At 41.9% G+C, this 19,076-nt stretch overlaps 1 protein-coding gene across 5 annotated transcripts in view; it reads right to left on the bottom strand.

The window, feature by feature from the left end:
* The window catches only part of Phkb (phosphorylase kinase regulatory subunit beta), a 175,650-nt gene that overhangs the window by 102,769 nt on the left and 53,805 nt on the right, over positions 1-19,076 (bottom strand). For all 5 annotated transcript variants that reach the window (XM_032887767.1, XM_032887766.1, XM_032887768.1 and 2 more), the window contains one exon: positions 3,469-3,584. In XM_032887767.1, coding sequence (XP_032743658.1) covers positions 3,469-3,584 — 116 coding nt within the window. The remainder of the gene's footprint in view (positions 1-3,468; positions 3,585-19,076) is intronic.

Here is a 19,076-nt window from a genome sequence, read left to right as displayed (position 1 = left end):
TCCTTGGTTTAAATGCTTAGTCAGCAAGGAATGATGTTTGGGAAGGCTTTTGAGGTGTGGCCTCCTTGGAGGACTTCTGTCATTCTGGTGGGCTTTGAAGTTTCTCTCTCTCCCTTCCTGACCACCCTGCTGCCTGAGCAGCAGGATGTAAAGGTCTCAGCTACTGCTCCAGAGCAAGCTTCCCACCACACGGACAGGATTAAAGCTCCTACACTGTAGGCAAGCCCCAATTAAATGCTTTCCCTTAGACTTTCCTTGGTCACAGTGTCTCTTCACAGCAATAGAACAGTGACTAACACAACAGTATGATTTTTTACAATGATATAAAAGGAATAGCAATTCAGTAGAAAACATACTTAAAATTTTTATCCTTTCTCAAGCTAGAAATATGTGGTGCAATTATATTCTTGTGGCACTAAACAGCTCCCAGTCAGCAATGTCATTTTATGAGGATAAACAGCTGATAATCCACCAAGTACTATAATGCAAAACTATGACATTCAGTAGGGGAAGTATATTAAACACATTTTCTCCTTATGGTCTGTTTAATCTATGATATTTTTATCCAGAAGTGTCCACAGAATCCAGAAACAGAAGAGTGCATGCATTGACGAAGGCAAAGCAATCTAACATCATGAGGAAAGCTGTGGATGCAGAGAGGCTGGTGAGTTTGGAGGTGCTGAACAGATCTAAGCAGGCTCACATAATCTGGAGGTGTCCTATTACAGAAATCACTGAGGGGTCAGGTTGTGACCCCTAGCTGGAATCAGCTCTGTATTTTACAACACAGGACAGAAGATTCTGGTGGCTTCCACTAATACCATCACTGTGTCCAGGAACACCACGAGATACAGTTGCCTTATATTTCAAAATGTATTCTTTCAGCATGAGAAATGGCACACCAAACACAGGCACATGTGGATAATAGTTCTGAACCACCGTAAAGTTGGAGGGTGTGTAAGAAAACATAAATTTCTCTGGGCAGATTATAAATTAGTATACAACAGTAAGGTTAATGTTAAATGTATAAAACCTAACATACAACATCAAATGGCAAACTTCATTACTTATCTGGTTGAATAAAACTGGCTGACTGCAGTTTAATTTTTCATGGCAAGAATAGCAGAGAGTATTGTGTGATAATTTTCTAATCTTGAATTAAAGTCTGGCATCTGAGCTACAAGAAAACCAGTTGAAGTCACTATGTGTTCATTAGTGACATCTTAAAATGTCCAATTTTAATAGAGATTTTCACCTGGAGTTCTTTCAGAGTTTAAGATAGATTTATATATGGAAAAGAAGTTTAGTTCTAATATTTCGGGATGAAAATAATACAGAAAAATCAGACTGGCATGTTCTTACGTAGTTACTGAAAAGCACGGAAGAGACAAATACACTGAAAGAAAAATGATAACTAACACACTATCAAGCAGATACATCTTCTCCCACGGGATTTAACTGCTCTCTGGATGCTGGAGATTTAATGTAGAGGATGGCCGAAATAAAACACATTACAACGTGTAGTATTTGCCAGGTTTGATATCTAGATGGGGCTTTCCCACAAAGTTTCTCTCCTTCACTAAGTTCAATGCCTGCCACTCTTCTGCTCTACATTTAATAACATTTCATGAGCATAAAAGTCTACAGAGAATGCTCAGTGCATCAGCTTTCCAGGACTAGTCTGACAGCGCTGATTATCTCAGTCTTTTGTACCGAAATGTTCTTAAATAAGAGATACACCAGCATTCTAGTTCACACTTCCGCCAGGCAATCACGGTGCATAGGAAACTGAAATTACAGTGGTGACTCTGTAAAGTCACTGCTATCAGCTTCATATCAAGATGAAACAGAGGCACACAAAGATGACATCACTTATTCAAGTTTACACAGCTAGGATCCAGAGGGAGTTTTAAAATAAGTATGTTACATTAGATTATCAGTCATTGATCAAAACATACAAAGTTGCAGATACTTTATGTTTATTTTACTATTTTAATTATATCTATGTGCCTAATTGGGTTCATTGTACATGAGTGCAGGCACTGTGAGGGTATCAGATCCTGGAGCTGGAAATAGAAGATGCTGTGAGCCACCAGCCAATGGATGCTGGGAAGGGGTCTCAAGTGCTTTCTGCAGACTAGTGTGCATGCTCTTAACTGCTGGGCCATATCTCCAGGCCCAGAGATGCAGATTCCTTTACCAGTATTTTCTAAACTTGTTTCTATTCTTCATCTAAGCCTCAGCAATTCAAACTGACCTCCAGTGAAAATTTTTGCTTAGATTCTTTCAATGTACCACCTACCTTTCAGAAACAGAGCAGAGCCCTGGGACTCAGACTCTTTTTTTAATCAGTTAAAGGATAACCTCCAGGGCATTGTGTTAGGAAAAATGTCATCAGTTGTTAAAGCTATTTCCTCAACAACAACAAATACAGAGACTTTATAAATTACCAACCTCAGGCATTAGCTACCATTGCTAATTCAAACACAAGTTACAGCTCAACATGGCGATGACAGTCCAACCAAAGAATGCTAACCTTTACTGATAAGTGTAATGAAAGAATAAAAAATGCAGCCAAGAAGTCAGAAGTTTAAAAATGCCCTAAATACCTCAAATTCCAGACCCTGCCCTCTACCTGTAAGTAAGTAAAAGGTCACATTTCCTGAGCCTGTACTCCCACGAACTAGATAAAAGGACTTAAGATAAGGCCCTTAGATATGCGATTCCCAACCTAGTAAAGATAGCAGAAAGCTTCTCCCAGGAACTAGCTGACCATAAAGTTAAACAATCTTGAGAGACAGGAAGCTTCTCCTTGTGATCTTCCAGTGACGCCATCCCTGCCCCCTTGGGTTGTGGCTTCTTCCTTTAAATACCCCTTCTCCCAGCTACTGGTCATCGAACTCCTGTGCCCCTGCGTGGGATACAAGCGAGTCTCGACCCCAGTGCACTGGTTCCTATCGATAAACCTCATGTGATTACAGCAAAGATGGTCTTGTGTGAGTTCTTGGGTGTGTTGTGTCATCCCGAGACTTGAGTGAGGGTCTCCCCACACTGGGGTCTTTCAGTGAGAGCCTGTGGATCAGGTAGAGATGATTTCTGTAACACGGAAAGGAATCTCACAGGCATGTGTGTATAGCTGATGTATGGACATTCTGACATACTTGACATTTTAAATAATGCAATTACAGAGGAAAAGACACAACATGGTTGACCAGAAAAGCCAAGCTATGACTAAAAGAGAACTGAACTGTGTGAGAAAGACCTTGCTCCTTTCAGACATTAGTTTATGTTCCCAAGAACACTGCTTTTGTTTTAAGTGAATCCTACTTGGACTACAAACAGGAAAACAAGCTGCACTGGAATCAACACAGAGACAACGATCCAATCTAATGCTCTGGATTTTCAGTTTCCTATTTAAATCTCCACCTGTAAACAACACTAGGACCATCCTCAAAGCTGGGCAGATACCTCGAGTGCAGTTCTGTGCTGCCGTTGTTATATTTGCTTCCTCTTTCCCAGACACCGAAGTCGGGAACACGGTAAACTCTCTCTACACAAAACACAAGGTTTTGAATAAAAGAGACCTAGAAAGAAAGAAATAAGATGTAAGAAATCATGCAACAATGAGAAAAATAATTGCAGACCACTTGAAATCACAATATGAACTTATTGACCAGAGAATACTACCTTCCTTTCTTTTTTCCTAAGACTCAGACTTTTACTCCAGGCTGACCTCTAACTTTTGTTCTTCCTTCCTAAGTGCTGAGATTACAGGCATGTGCCACACCTAGTCTGGGGGGTGTTAGAGATAGAAATCAGGGCTTTGTGCATTTTAAGGATCCCAACTAAGCTATACTCCAGACCCCAAATACTTTATCAACATGTTGAATTCTCATCATTATTACATTACTATGAGTCCTCTGTCATACTTAGTTTTCCAAATACAATTCTTACTTTTGGTGAGAATCTAATTAGTACTATACACTACAGAAATAAAATTTAAATCCTTTCAATGTTCCAACTATAACTCTTCAATGAGGTAATATTGTTTATGAGGGCTATGCATCATAAGAACTGAGTAAAACATAGGACATACTTTATACTGGGTAATATATAGAAAGTAAATGACTACATAAAATACAGGCACATATTAACTATAAAGCTTTAAAGAGTAAAAGAAAATAACCTTTTAAAAAGTAAAAAGGCTCTTCCTTTTCTGCAAAATTCTGGTCCCATGTTCATTAACCTGAAGTTTTGAGTCCACCCTTCTGGAAAGTTAATTTTCCTTCCTGTCATTTCTGTAACTATAGGTCCTGATTATGAACACAGCCTATAGTTGGAAGCTGTGTAGGGCAAGGGAGACTAAAGAGAGCTGCACCAAGATAAAGGAAGCCACCTGGGCATGCAATGACCTCTCCACTACATTCTCACAAAGACAGTGACCTGGGGACAGTCAGTCTGACTTTTTGTTCCCTTTCTCTTTTCTTCAATCCTTTTCTGACAATAAAGCCAATTTCTTCTTCCGCACAGGTCCGAAGTGGTACTTTCAAAACAGTTGGAGGTGATATTATCTCATTCTCCACCCACTAATGACAGCAATTAGATGTTAGCCACATCTGGTATATGTTAATAGTGCTCTGCCTTCTTTCTCTTCTTGTCCTTCTTCTAAAACCATGGTCATCCATTTTTCATATCATTTAGTCAAAACTGTTTTGTGAATCCTGACAGTGTCATGATTTCACAGTAGACATTCAAGCCCTTCTTTATCCACCGATGATCCTCACCGGTCTCTGTGTATTAAACTAACCTCTGACTGGTACCTTGGGTTCCAAGTGGTTCAATAATGTTAGCTTTGCTCATTTCCAACTGAAATGCTTTTTTAAAAAATGAATGTTCCATCAACCTCAATTCAAAAGGATGCAGTAGCTAATAGTTCTAATTGTTCTTAAAGCCATAACCACAGCAATTATCATTTTGTTTCTTACGTTGCCCTCCTACCACTGCTAATTAGTATACATGTCTGTCTTCTCTTGTCTGCAGTTCTAAAGTACTACCAGCTCTCAAAACGGGTTATTCCTTAACTCATTCTTCAGCAAAACCAGAAACTGAGATGAAATTTCTGGCTTTATGTTCCATTTTATGTGAATATCCATGTTATTAGAAAAATACTGTGATCATTATGAAGCTGTCTTAAGCCCTGCTAGAGTTATTATACATCTGAACAGTATTGCTTTTAAAATTACATTGATTTATTTTGTGTATATGTATGTGTGTGTGGATGTCTGAGTACATACATATTATGAGTATGTGTACACGTGTATGAGTGTTTATGTATGTATGTGTGTGACAAAAAGAAGCAAATATTTCTCTTCTGCTTTCAATTAACCTTTCAGCTTATCATCTTTTTTTGTAAAATAAGCTTGGGATAAAAAAGCAAAAAAAAACCAACTCTCCTCAGTCATCTTATTATATGGCCAAAGTAAATAGTTGTTTATTTAAGATATGGAAGTCATATGAAAAACATGAGTTAACCCAGGACATCAAGCTTCAGCATAATTTGCAAGCTCGGATGAAATGCAAATTACTAGCGGGCTTCTAAAAATATGATAAAACTAATATATCCAACAAAAATTACAAAAGTAATGTTTTAAAGTCTGAACTCAGCTTTTTTAAAAAAAAATCAAAGATATTGATTTGAATTAATCATAAATTCATTGTCTGATCATAAAATTAACAAAATGACAGCAATGTCAAGATAAGAGTTTAATTTTAAAAACTCAAGTATCCCACTAAAAACAGGAATAAATATTCATCAGAAGACCATTCATAGCAGCATTAATATATACACACATACATACACACATATATATGTATATATATGCAGTCACAGAAAGCTGAAAAGTTACACAATCAGGCTGTCACGTCCAGAGTCCCTGACTCTTGAGGATTACTACCCAGTAGACATTCGTGTGCAGAGTTCCGACAGGTGGTACAGTCTCAGCCATTCATGCATGAGTGAAAATGAAGTCATGTGCTCCCTATGAGAGCTTCCAAATTATGCCCCCTGCCCCCCCCCCAAAATAAAAAAACCACAGAGGACTTCTGCAAAGGCGAGGAGACGGACAGACAGGAAGACGGGAAAATTATGGTGACGGAGGAAAGAGCTCATGAATTCTGGCACACTGAGCATTGAGGGCCAGCGAGATGACTAAGCAAATAAAGGTGCTCACGGCCAAACCTGAAAACCTGAGTCTATCCCTGTATGCAAATGGTGGAGCTCATTCCCACTTGTTATCCTTTGACCTCTAGAGGGGTATCATGGCACTCACATGCTGCCCCATGAATGCAAAACAATTCTACTCAGAGTTACCATTTCTTTCCTGGCTAGATTTTTTATGTCGAAGTAGCAATGACCCAGGTTTAAAGTCTGAATGCATATGACCTTCAGTAGAGACTCATTTCTTTCCCAAGACATTGCCTAAGAATTCTAACGGAACTGTGGATATTGAAGACACCCTAACTTCCAGGGTCCTTGTGGTATGGATGTTAACCTGATCTATTCCGAACCTCCAAGGTACGCCTCAGGAATCACAGAGATCAAACAGTAATGTCAAACTCCACCATGGTTCCACATCTGGCTGCTGTAAAAACACAGACCTCCCGTGAGGACCGTTCCCCATGTTTAGCTATGCTTTACTTTCTTCTGAGTGCCCACTTCTCTGCTGATTCTCCTGCTCAATAAGATCTCCAAACCTGCTTCATAAACTGGCTATTCCTGAATTTGGCCTGACCCTAAATAACTGGACCCTAGATGTCCTCAGGCTGCTGAGGACAGCATCAGGGAGGGTGGGCTTGGACCTGGAACAACCCACAAGTTCAGTCACTAATTAATATTAATTAACACAGTGACACCATTAAGGGCAGAGATTACAAACAACACAGACTGCAGAGAAAGAAGGAAAGGGACAAACTGCACCACAGACGTCAGCACCAGCACTTGTGTGAGGAGAGACCTGATACCTGGGATGACTGAACACACTAGGTAAATTGTCCACTTCCTTTATCTTTGTCTCAATGAAAACCAAAAATGAAACCAAAATACAAAAACAAAACAAAACCTTGAAACAAGACCAGGCATTAAAAAGATCATAAATGCCACAAATGATCAGGTTCAAGAACCAAAAAGGGAAAGCCGTTAGAGAACATGTGAGTGTGAAATGACGAGGACTATTTTGGAGAAGTTTATGCTAAATAGTTAAGGCTTGCGAGTGGAAGACAGCATTCCTTGTAAAATGTGAATTCCTAAACCTACCAAAGAACATGATCAGCACAGTAAGTAGGGCTTGAAATAAGGAAAATGGACCTTTGCTTCCATTCAGAAGTTTGTATTTTGCATATTAACCATAAGATGTGACTTAATACTTGGAACAGGATAGAAAAGAGCAATCACGCAGTAGATGAATTTATATTTTTAAAGATTTTTTCTATTATACATGTTTAAGTGTTTTGCCTGCACAGACACCACCACAGGTGTGAAGATCAGGAGAAGGGCCAGATCCCCTGCACCTGTCCCGATGGGAGTTGTGGGTTGCCCTGTGGTGCTGGGGAGAGGACATAACCACTGAGCCATCTCTCTAGCCACAATTATTTATTTTTAGATGTATAAAATTGTGCAAGATAGTAACTCTGCAATTGAATAAAACATTTGAAGACCCTAAGATGCCAAGATAACTTAGATGTATTAATTTTCTTAAAAAAAAAAAAAATCCTCAGGAAAACTTCATAGTCTCACAGTAAAGTGACATCATTTTCATTGCCTACTGAGATAAAAGAATGCTGCTGTAGTTCTAAGTTCCTGGAGCTTCTCATACATTAGGAGTTAACATATAATGTTCCCTTTGAGGTTAGAAGAAACAAAATGTGCTAGCACTTTCTCTTATTAGGGATTCTTCCATTTTCTGATTAGCCTATTTCAAAAGCTCAAAGAATGATGCGAAAATATTTTATCATGTATGTACATAAGCTATAAAAACCCTGTAATTAAGATGACTAATACATGATATTCTTTCACTCAGAGGACTAAGGCATTTACTAGGCTACACTGGTGTCTAACATCCCTAAACTGCTTATGCAAACAATGTGATGGCATAAATAGGTGTTAGGATGACCGACTTCCTTCCTTCAGGGATGCTGAAATTAGAACGTAACTAAGCAGGACGGTGTATGGTCAACCTCAAAGAAACTCCAGCAATGGGGCTTCAGACAACTGGGCAGATAACTTGCCCACGCTTTCAGGTCGATGCTAGAGGAAGCAAGCGTGTTTCTGATGACCTCTGTGTGCTGATTCTGTAGTTCCTATCTACACAAAACCTTGTGTGTTCTTGTTGCACTCCTCTGCCTGGTCTCTCGTCGTCGTCTCTGCCTTCACAGTGAAGCACAGCCGTGACCCAACATGTTGACTCCTCTGAGTTCTCCCAGACAAGCACTGAGACGCTGCACACAGTACTACTCATTTACTTGATGGTACAGGAAAGTAAAATTTCAAAAAATAATGTATGGACCTGACTGAAAGAAGATGTGAAAATTGCTTTTAAGTAAATTTAAGAGGAATATAGTAAATGAGGGATTCCTTCTAGAGCAGAAGCCATTCACTTGGGACAAATGATTTTTGTTTTGGTTTGTGACTTAAATTCCAAATTATTAATTAAATCCAAACAATGAATAATACGATTACATGATGAAAATAGTTATTGAAAATGGCCCTTGGAATTCGTTCTCAAGAGAATCATGACTGTGACTTAGTCATCCCTTCTGCAATGTCTTGTGGCCCAGAGGGTTTCCTGCACAACGAACATCTCTGTTTCCTATTTTATAAACAAAATAAGGTCAGACAAGGCTCAATCTTTGAATTCACAACTTTAAAGTTTGAACCATTAGATTTACAAACGAAAAATGATCTCTCCACCTATGCAGTGTACCTCATCTGACCCAAGCTAATCAAAAACTTGTTCATTCAGATCCAAATGAACACAGTTTTAAATCTGCAGGGGATCTTTCCTGTTACATCATCTCCTGTTTCTTTCAGGTATGTCAGCAAGGAGTGTCTTAGGCCCCCAAGAGAGGGAGGCAAGCACTGGCCATCAATGACCTGCATCCCCAACCCACACTATCACACTGCTATGGTCCTTGTCAGGAATTCTTCTGAAAGAATTCTTCATTTCTGTCTTGTCCCCGAATCTTCTTCCTGCCCCAAAAGACATTGGTCCCACTGAAATCCCACCCACCAATCTGAAGGATGTCTTTGGTCATACACAATCTTGATTTGTCTATTATCCTCAAATAAATAAATAGTGCCCCCCTTCACTCTTAGAAGCATTCTGACAGGCAGATGAAGTACATGATTATCACTCTGGACAATGTGCAGAAGCCCTCATCTCGTGCTCAGACTGTAGAGGTGACTAGGACTGCAGAGGTGACTGCTCCTTCTTTTACAATTACTTTCTTCCTTAGCTTATGCTTTGTTCCCCTTCACTAACTCGTCCTCTTTACCATTCTACTGAGAGGATGAGGACTCAACTCTTTCCCAATTACATTCATGCTTCAGGTGACATTCAGTTCCATGATTTCAATGTCCTATGTAATGAACAGCAGAACTCTCATCACCAGTCCAGCCATCTCTCCTAAACTTCCAACAAGCACCTGTGTGGCCCAATCTCAGCTTAAAATGTGCAGAGCTGACCTCTTCTCTTAACGTTACCAACATGCCAGTTAACAATCCTGGCCAGCTATGCCTGATTACAAAGGTGGTGTTATCCACTACTCATCCATCCATAAATTAAATGTACTGACTTTTATCTGTTATTACATCTTAAATAAAAAATCTTCTGCTAAAACACGAATCTGAGCTACAGTTTTTCTCCCTTGGTGATTAAAACAACTGGTTTCTCCAATTCCAAATCCAACCTGTTGCAATTGAGTCTTTACTTGATGACTTAAAACATGTGGTTCCCAAGGAAGCGCAAGGCCCTGGGTTCGGCCCCCACCCCCAAAAAAAAAAAAAAAAACCAAAAAAAAAAAAAAAACAAAAACATGTGGTTCCTCAAACTTCCCTGGCTACTCACCACCCTAGGAATAAAACTGCAGATCCTTAGCATGGCCTCTGACCTTCAGAAGTGATGTACCAAGCTCTGACCATCTACCACAATCCAGGAGTGAATGCATGGCAGGAACACACAATGCAGCAAACCTTATACTTTCTGTCACTGTCTGGAGCCTTCTCCAGAAGTTTGGGTAATTTGTTTATTTCATCTAGGATTTTGAATAAGTCCTTCTTCAACAACTGGCTGTTCTAATGGACTCTACTTATAGTAGTTATCTAGTTAATCTCTTTACCCAGTTCTCCAATATCACAACAAATTCTCCACAATATTTATTAAATAATTATATATAACCATTCATATATAAATAAACCTGAACATATTGGGTCTCATTGGCAGAGTTCAAGGCTCAAACAGTGCATTCTCATATGAAATATGTATCTCATATCTGTGCAAATGAAATAAGGACACAAACTAAAAATATAGAGAATAAAACCTATAGCCAGACCATTCAATTCCAGTTTTAGCATCACCACTACATGTGCAACTTTGAGCCACCTAGTAACACTGTACATAACTTTCATCATTTAGAATGTAAATAATTCTGTCTGAGGATTCTAAATATTGAATAAGTCGAGAATATGAAAACCATTTGAACAGTGACAGCTGCAAGAGGAAAGGACTCAGACATGTGTAAAGGCAAGGCCCATCTTCTGATGCCAGTCTGATTTAGAGAGTGGATTTCAGCTTCTGAAAGACCAGACTAGCTGACCTTGATTATTCTACCTAGCAAAACTGTCCATGAAAAAAACAGACCAAAGCAACTCTTAAATAAAAACCAACTCTACACAGGATATTGGGAACTAAGGAAATAAACACAAACACACACACACACACACACACACACACACACACACACACACACACACACACACACACACACACACACACACACACACACACCTACAAGGGAAAAATAAATAACAAAACATCTAATCAAAGCAGTCTAGGGAAAAATAAAATGAAGAAAAGAGAGCAGACACATCTGGTAAGACAAGTCCTGAGTATTAATGTCTCAGGTACATCCTGAAAGGAAAGACTAACAGATAGGACTCACTTTTGCTGCCTCTCAGACACCACCTTACCATCATGTATGGCACCACCTTAGGATAGAAGTTATTACAGACAAATGAAAATAGGAAAGACCTGGCTCTTTTTTTTACTAAAAAAAAATATGTTAGAAACATATATTTATGTTAAAAACCCTATTTATTTAGCGTGTGTATGTGATATGGGATGGCCAGAGTGCACATGTGGAGGACATAAGACAGCCTATGGAAGTCACTTGTCTCCTTCTGCCACGTGGGCCCTGGGGATCAAACCCAGGTCACAGCAGGAGGTGTTTTTACCCACAGAAGCATTCCCTGAGCCTTGACGAGCTACTCTGGTATTTGACATTTGAAACCACATCATAACTAAGGCAGCAATCAATCAAAAGCATATTGCATTTCTAAATACATATTTACCAAGGGTAGGTGCACTCAATTTCATAAAGCAAGCACAAGAAGATCTAAAGCTACAGAGGATCTCTAATATAATTATGTCAGAAAACTTCAACATCTCACACTTACCAATAGAAAGGTCATCCCAAAAAACTAAAGAGAAATATTGGAGGTAAATGATGCTGTATGTCAAACAGATATCTCTAAGAGACAGCTACAGAATATGTGCTAGAGAATACACATCTTTACTTAGCAGGAACATGGAACTTTCTCCAAGTAGGTCATATACTAACAGGCAAACCAACCCTCAACTAATATGAGAGCTGAATTCCATCCTGTCTTCTAGCTGAACACAATGAAAAAAAGCTAGGCAACAAGAAACACTTCAGAAACTAGACAGACCCAGGAAGACTGACCCATACATATGCTGCTGATTGTTAAAAATGAAGTCACCAAAAAGGTCCACAGGGAAATGGAAAATACTGCTATAAACGAAGGACAATGAAAACACATGTGCCCAGTCTGTGTGACATAGGAAGACACCCAGAGGAAGTTAAACAGCACTCAACATCACATTGAAAGTCAGAAACAACTAAAACAAAAAACAGTTATGGATCAAAGATCTCAACCTGAGACCTCATGATCTAAAGCTGCCAGGGGAAAAAAACACAGAAAACACAGCATTTGGATGGAGTCCAGTACCAAAGATAAAAGGAGTGACAACTGACAGACTGGGTCTCATGAAACCACAAGCCTCACAGCACAGGAAACCACAAATAAAGAGGCGGCCTACAGAATGGGAGTGCACACCTTTAATCCCAGCAGAGGCAGAAGCAGACCCACATGGCAGGAGAGAACTGACTTCCACAGGCTATCTCTGTGAGTTTGAGGGCAGTCTGGTCTACAGCGTGAGTTCAGGGATAGCCAGGGCTACATAAAGAAACCATGCCTCAAAAAGACAAAAAAGAAAAAAAAAAGGAAGAAAAAAGAAAAAAGGAGACAGAGAGAATTAAGTAAGAGAGAGTGAGAAAATCTATTTTCTTTCTGAAAGAGGATTAGCATTTAGAATATAGAAGAAACTAAAGCTATGAAATATCAACAAAATAACTCAATTTAAAGTTAGACTATGGAACTAAACATAGTTCTTTTTAAAAGAAAAAAATACAAATAGATAGAAAATATGCTAAAAGGTGCTCACCACGCTTAGCTTTCAGGGAACTGCAGATTAAAGCTGCTCCAGCACTCTAGCTCACCATCTAATGGGTATCATCAAGACTACAACATCAACAAATGCTCATGCAGAAGTGAGGAAAGGGTTCTCTTTCAGACTGTTGTGAGGGTGTAAGCCACTAGACTCAAGTTTTCTTAAATAAAAAAAAAAAATCATATATAAAAAGACAGTCTGACCCAGCTCTCTCAGTCCAGGCTAACCCAATCCACACCCCATTTCCACACGTGCACGTGCACACTCAGTGCTGCCACAGTCGTAATAGCCAGGACATGAAAATGACAGGTGCCAGGAAAGACAAATGCTGCAATGTTCTCTCATACGCCAGGCTTAGCTCTTTAGTTCTACATGTCTGACATTGAGTGCCTGTGGAGGGGGGTAATTAGCATGAGTCTGTGGGGTCAGGATAATATAGGTAACATGAAAGAAGAGGGTGGTGATATTGGGAGTGGAAAGGGTTAAATGGGGAATGGTATTAAGAGGGTAAGGGGACATAAAGGTATGGGAGGAGGACAGTTAACAAAATTAAAGATATGGGGAAAAAATCACATAGAAACCTACTATTTTCTAAGTGAATTAAAAAATATGAAAATACTTCATAGAGGGGTGTGATGGTTTGCATATGCTTGGCCCAGGGAGTGGCACTATTATAAGGTGTGGCCTTGTTGGAGGATGTGTGTCACTGTGGGGGTGGGCTTGGAGACCCTCCTCCTAGCTGCCTCCTAGATGCTCATTCTGTTCCTGGCTTCCTTCAGATGAAGATGTAGAACTCTCAGCTCCTCCTGCACCATGCCTGCCTGGATGCTGCCATGCTCCTGCCTTGATGATAATGGACTGAACCTCTGGACCTATAAGCCAGCCCCAATTAAATGTTGTCCTTTATAAAACTTGCATTGGTCATGGAGTCTGTTCACAGCAATAAGAACCTAAGACAGAAGTTGGTACCAGGAGTGAGGTATTGCTATGATAGGCCTGACCATGCTTTTGTTTAGAAGAATGTAGATTTTGGGACTTTGGATTTGTAAAGCAGTGGAATGCTTTACATGGGGCTTAATGGGCTATCTTAGTAAATGGGGAAGACGTAATTACTAAGAGTAATTTGAACTGTTCAGACCTGACCCAAGATGGTTCAGAGGAGAATTTCAGTATGTGGCCTAGAGACTGTTTTTTGTTTGTTTGTTTGTTTGTTTTGTTGGGTTTTTTGTTTTTGTTTTTTGGGGTTTTTTTGGGGGGGTATGTGGCTGATTTTTGCCATTGTATGAAGAGTCTGCCCGAGGTTAAGATGAAGAGATTTAGATTAATTTCTTTGAAAAAGGAAGTCTCAAAACAGCCTGGTGTAAATTCTGTTGTGTGGTTGCTGAAGTTCACACTTATGAAGAATATTTTAATTAAAAAAAGGAAGTTGAGAAAGGAAAAATACAAAATATATGGTTCAAGTATTAAAGGGACACCAGGAAGTGAAATGGAGCTGAGTCCTGTGTTCAAGGATATTAAGTGGAATCAAGGAAGTGGTGATCTGAGGCAAGATCCCACCCAGCTAAGTTAGCTCCAAGCAACTTAGTACAAACCTTTAACCCAGGAGGAAAAGACAAGCAGATCTGAGTTCAAGGCCAGCCTAGAACAGAGCAAGTTCTAGGTGAAGAAAAGCTTAAGTCCAGGTGTGGTGGTACACACCTTTACTCCCAGGAGACATAGAGATCTCTAAATTCAAGGTCAATCCACAGAGCAAGACCCAGGACAGCCAAGCTTAGGCAGTGAAGGAGTTAGAAAAGAGGAAGCTAGTGATGATGTAATAGAACAAGGCGCCCTGTTCCAGCTCCTGCAAGCACCAGAACTCAGCAGCTTCAGCCATCAGTCTCTGCCTTTATATTCAAGAGGAGGAGACTACTGGGACAATTGATGCTGGTCAGCTGGAGCTAAGAAGTTAGCAGTAAGAAGAGATCAGCATCACTGAGGTGGAATCTTCAGGGAGGTGTTTTCTGAGAGCACAGAGAAGCTGTGTTCCAGAGAGAGCCCGGGTTGTACCTCATGCTGCAGCTGTACTTGATAATGTGTAAGAGTCACCCAGGTGGTACTGGTTTTGAACATGAAGGTGTCATGAAGAACAGCTAAGGCTTGGGACTGTGAGAGGTCATGGAAGGCCATTGGTGAAAATAGTTGTAGTTGACAAACCAGGCTAAAGGGGTAATGCAAAGGAGTTGTGGCTTGGCACCATGAAGAGAGCCTATGAAAGGCTTTTGGTGAAGCCTGGTTGCAGCATAAAACCCCAGTGTACCATGGGATGATCATCAAGAACAGCAGTGGCAATGGAGTGGGTTAACCTGAGCTTAGAGTGCTACAGAAGGCAGACCTGGAGAAGTCTCCTCTGGAGGAGCCCAGAAGATCATGTGTGGATCCCAGACATTGAAACAAGCTGTAACACTGAAGCTGCCTTGGAGACCCAAAGATATTAAAGATGCCAGAGCCACCAGCTACCTGCTGAGAAAAGCTGCTAACAGGCAGTAGTTCAGAGAAAGAAGTTTGTGCAGACAACAAAGATAAAAAAGGACTCTTCAAATCAAGATCTGAAGACCTCGATGACATCAGACATGGAGATGGCAGTTTGAAGTTTGCCCAGCTGGTGGCCTGTCTTAATTCGGGAATCATAGTTAAGTGATTGGATGAATCTCAGAAGAGACTTTGAACTTTGGACTTTTAAAATTGTTGATACTGTTATAGACTATGGGGACTTTGGAAGTTAGACTAAATATGCCTTTTTATTATGCTATGTTTAAGGCCTCTGTAGATTCATGTGTTTGAACAAGCCAATGGAGGCCAGAGAGTGGAATGTGATGGTTTGCATATGCTTGGCCCAGGGAGTGGCACCATTAGAAGATGTGGCCTTGTTGGAGGAAGTGTGCTTGGCAACCCTCCTCCTAGCTGTCTGAGGATGCTCATTCTGTTCCTGGCTTCCTTCAGATGAAGATGTAGAACTCTCACCCTCCTGCACCATGCCTGCCTGGACGCTGCCATGCTCTGGCCTTGATGACAATGGACTGAAGCTCTGGACCTGTAAGTCAGCCTCAATGGTGTCCTTTATAAGACTTGCAGTGGTCATGGTATTTGTTCATAGCAATAAAACCCTAAGAAAGGGGTGTCTTGCATTACCAGATAATCTGTTCCCAGAAGCAATGAGACAATACACAAACACCCCAGAGGCCTCTGTAGGCACTCTTGATCAGGGAGACACCAGAGGTTCCCAATGCAACACAAGCTCTTGCCTTTCTTGGTTGCCCTCCAGAACTATATGATAAGGCCCTATTGCATGGTGAAGACACCATGCATCATGCATGTAACATACAGAGAAGTCAAAGTGGATCTGAGGTGGAAACCGCCTTCCTGGTGGCTAGCTATCAAAGTATTGAAAGGCACTTTGCTTCCTCACATGTGAGCCTGTGCGCTTCCTACCATGTGAGCCTGTGTGCTTCCTACCATGTGAGCCTGTGTGCTTCCTCACATGTGTGCCTGTGTGCTTCCTCACATGTGTGCCTGTGTGCTTCCTCACCTGTGAGCCTGTGTGATTCCTCACATGTGTGCCTGTGTGCTTCCTACCATGTGAGCCTGTGTGCTTCCTACCATGTGAGCCTGTGTGCTTCCTCACATGTGTGCCTGTGTGCTTCCTCACATGTGTGCCCGTGTGCTTCCTCACATGTGTGCCTGTGTGCTTCCTCACATGTGTGCCTGTGTGCTTCCTACCATGTGAGACTGTGTGCTTCCTACCATGTGAGCCTGTATGATTCCTCACATGTGTGCCCGTGTGCTTCCTCACCTGTGTGCCTGTGTGATTCCTACCATGTGAGCCAGTGTGATTCCTCACATGTGTGCCTGTGTGCTTCCTACCATGTGAGCCTGTGTGCTTCCCACCATGTGAGCCTGTGTGCTTCCCACCATGTGAGCCTGTGTGCTTCCCACCATGTGTGCCTGTGTGCTTCCCTACCATGTGAGCCCGTGTGCTTCCCTCACATGTGTGCCTGTGTGCTTCCTCACATGTGTGCCTGTGTGCTTCCTCACATGTGTGCCTGTGTGCTTCCTCACATGTGTGCCTGTGTGCTTCCTACCATGTGTGCCTGTGTGCTTCCTCACATGTGTGCCTGTGTGCTTCCTCACATGTGTGCCTGTGTGCTTCCTCACATGTGTGCCTGTGTGCTTCCTACCCTGTGTGCTTCCTACCATGTGAGCCTGTGTGATTCCTCACATGTGTGCCCGTGTGTGCTTCCTCACCATGTGTGCCTGTGCTTCCTACCATGTGAGCCAGTGTGATTCCTCACATGTGTGCCTGTGTGCTTCCTATCATGTGTGCCTGTGTGTCCTACACATGTGTGCCTGTGTGCTTCCTACATGTGTGCCTGTGTGCTTCCTCACATGTGTGCCTGTGTGCTTCCTCACATGTGTGCCTGTGTGCTTCCTACCATGTGTGCCTGTGTGCTTCCTCACATGTGTGCCTGTGTGCTTCCTACCATGTGAGCCTGTGTGCTTCCTACCATGTGTGCCTGTGTGCTTCCTACCATGTGTGCCTGTGTGCTTCCTCACCTGTGTGCCTGTGTGCTTCCTCACATGTGTGCCTGTGTGCTTCCTCACATGTGTGCCTGTGTGCTTCCTCACATGTGTGCCTGTGTGCTTCCTCACATGTGTGCCTGTGTACTTCCTCACATGTGTGCCTGTGTGCTTCCTAACATGTGTGCCTGTGTGCTTCCTACCATGTGAGCCTGTGTGATTCCTCACATGTGAGCCTGTGTGCTTCCCTCACATGTGTGCCTGTGCTTCCCACCATGTGAGACTATGTGCTTCCTCACCTGTGTGCCTGTGTGCTTCCTCACATGTGTGCCTGTGTGCTTCCTATGTGTGCCTGTGTGCTTCCTCACATGTGTGCCTGTGTGCTTCCTACCATGTGTGCCTGTGTGCTTCCTACCATGTGAGCCTGTGTGCTTCCTACCATGTGAGCCTGTGTGATTCCTCACATGTGTGCCCGTGTGCTTCCTCACCTGTGTGCCTGTGATTCCTACCATGTGAGCCAGTGTGATTCCTCACATGTGTGCCTGTGTGCTTCCTACCATGTGAGCCTGTGTGCTTCCTACCAGCCTGTGTGCCTGTGTGCTTCCTCCCATGTGTGCCCGTGTGCTTCCTCACATGTGTGCCCGGTGCTTCCCTCACATGTGTGCCGTGTGTGCTTCCCACCATGTGAGCCTGTGTGCTTCCCCACCATGTGAGCCTGTGTGCTTCCCACCATGTGAGCCAGTGTGCTTCCCACCATGTGAGCCAGTGTGCTTCCTACCATGTGAGCCTGTGTGCTTCCTACCATGTGAGCCTGTGTGCTTCCTCACATGTGTGCCTGTGTGCTTCCTCACATGTGAGCCTGTGTGCTTCCTACCATGTGAGCCTGTGTGCTTCCTCACATGTGTGCCTGTGTGCTTCCTCACATGTGAGCCTGTGTGCTTCCTCACATGTGTGCCTGTGTGCTTCCTACCATGTGAGCCTGTGTGCTTCCTACCATGTGAGCCTGTATGATTCCTCACCTGTGTGCCCGTGTGCTTCCTCACCTGTGTGCCTGTGTGATTCCTACCATGTGAGCCTGTGTGATTCCTCACATGTGTGCCTGTGTGCTTCCTACCATGTGAGCCTGTGTGCTTCCTACCATGTGAGCCTGTGTGCTTCCTCACCTGTGTGCCTGTGTGATTCCTACCATGTGAGCCTGTGTGCTTCCTACCATGTGTGCCTGTGTGCTTCCTACCATGTGTGCCTGTGTGCTTCCTCACATGTGTGCCTGTGTGCTTCCTCACAGGTGAGCCTATGTGCTTCCTCACATGTGAGCCTGTGTGCTTCCTCACATGTTTCTGTGTTGTTCCTCTCACATTGACGCCTGTCAAAGGAAAAGTTTCATAACACTGAAATATAAATCCCTTACAGTTTTCCCTATGAGAATAAGAACAAAATTTTCTTTTGGTGAAGAAAAAGAAAACACTAAGGTCCTCCAAATAAAAGTAGTAAAATATGATGAAAGGTTGTTTGTTTGACATTTTAATAGATGAATTATGAAAAGCAATTGTGTGAAAAATAATAAGAAAGCCTTGAAAAGCTCGTTCATTTTCACTGTTACTGAAACTTTGTGAAAGTTACATTCTTCCATTCAGATGATCTGAGACAGAGCATTCAGTCAAGGTCTGTCACCTGCTTTATACTATGCTTGCTTTTAAAGTGAGGTGTCTTTTCTAG

The sequence above is a fragment of the Rattus rattus genome, chromosome 17, assembly GCF_011064425.1.
Source record: "Rattus rattus isolate New Zealand chromosome 17, Rrattus_CSIRO_v1, whole genome shotgun sequence".
NCBI lineage: Eukaryota > Metazoa > Chordata > Mammalia > Rodentia > Muridae > Rattus > Rattus rattus.
This window is presented reverse-complemented; position numbering and strand designations above follow the sequence as displayed.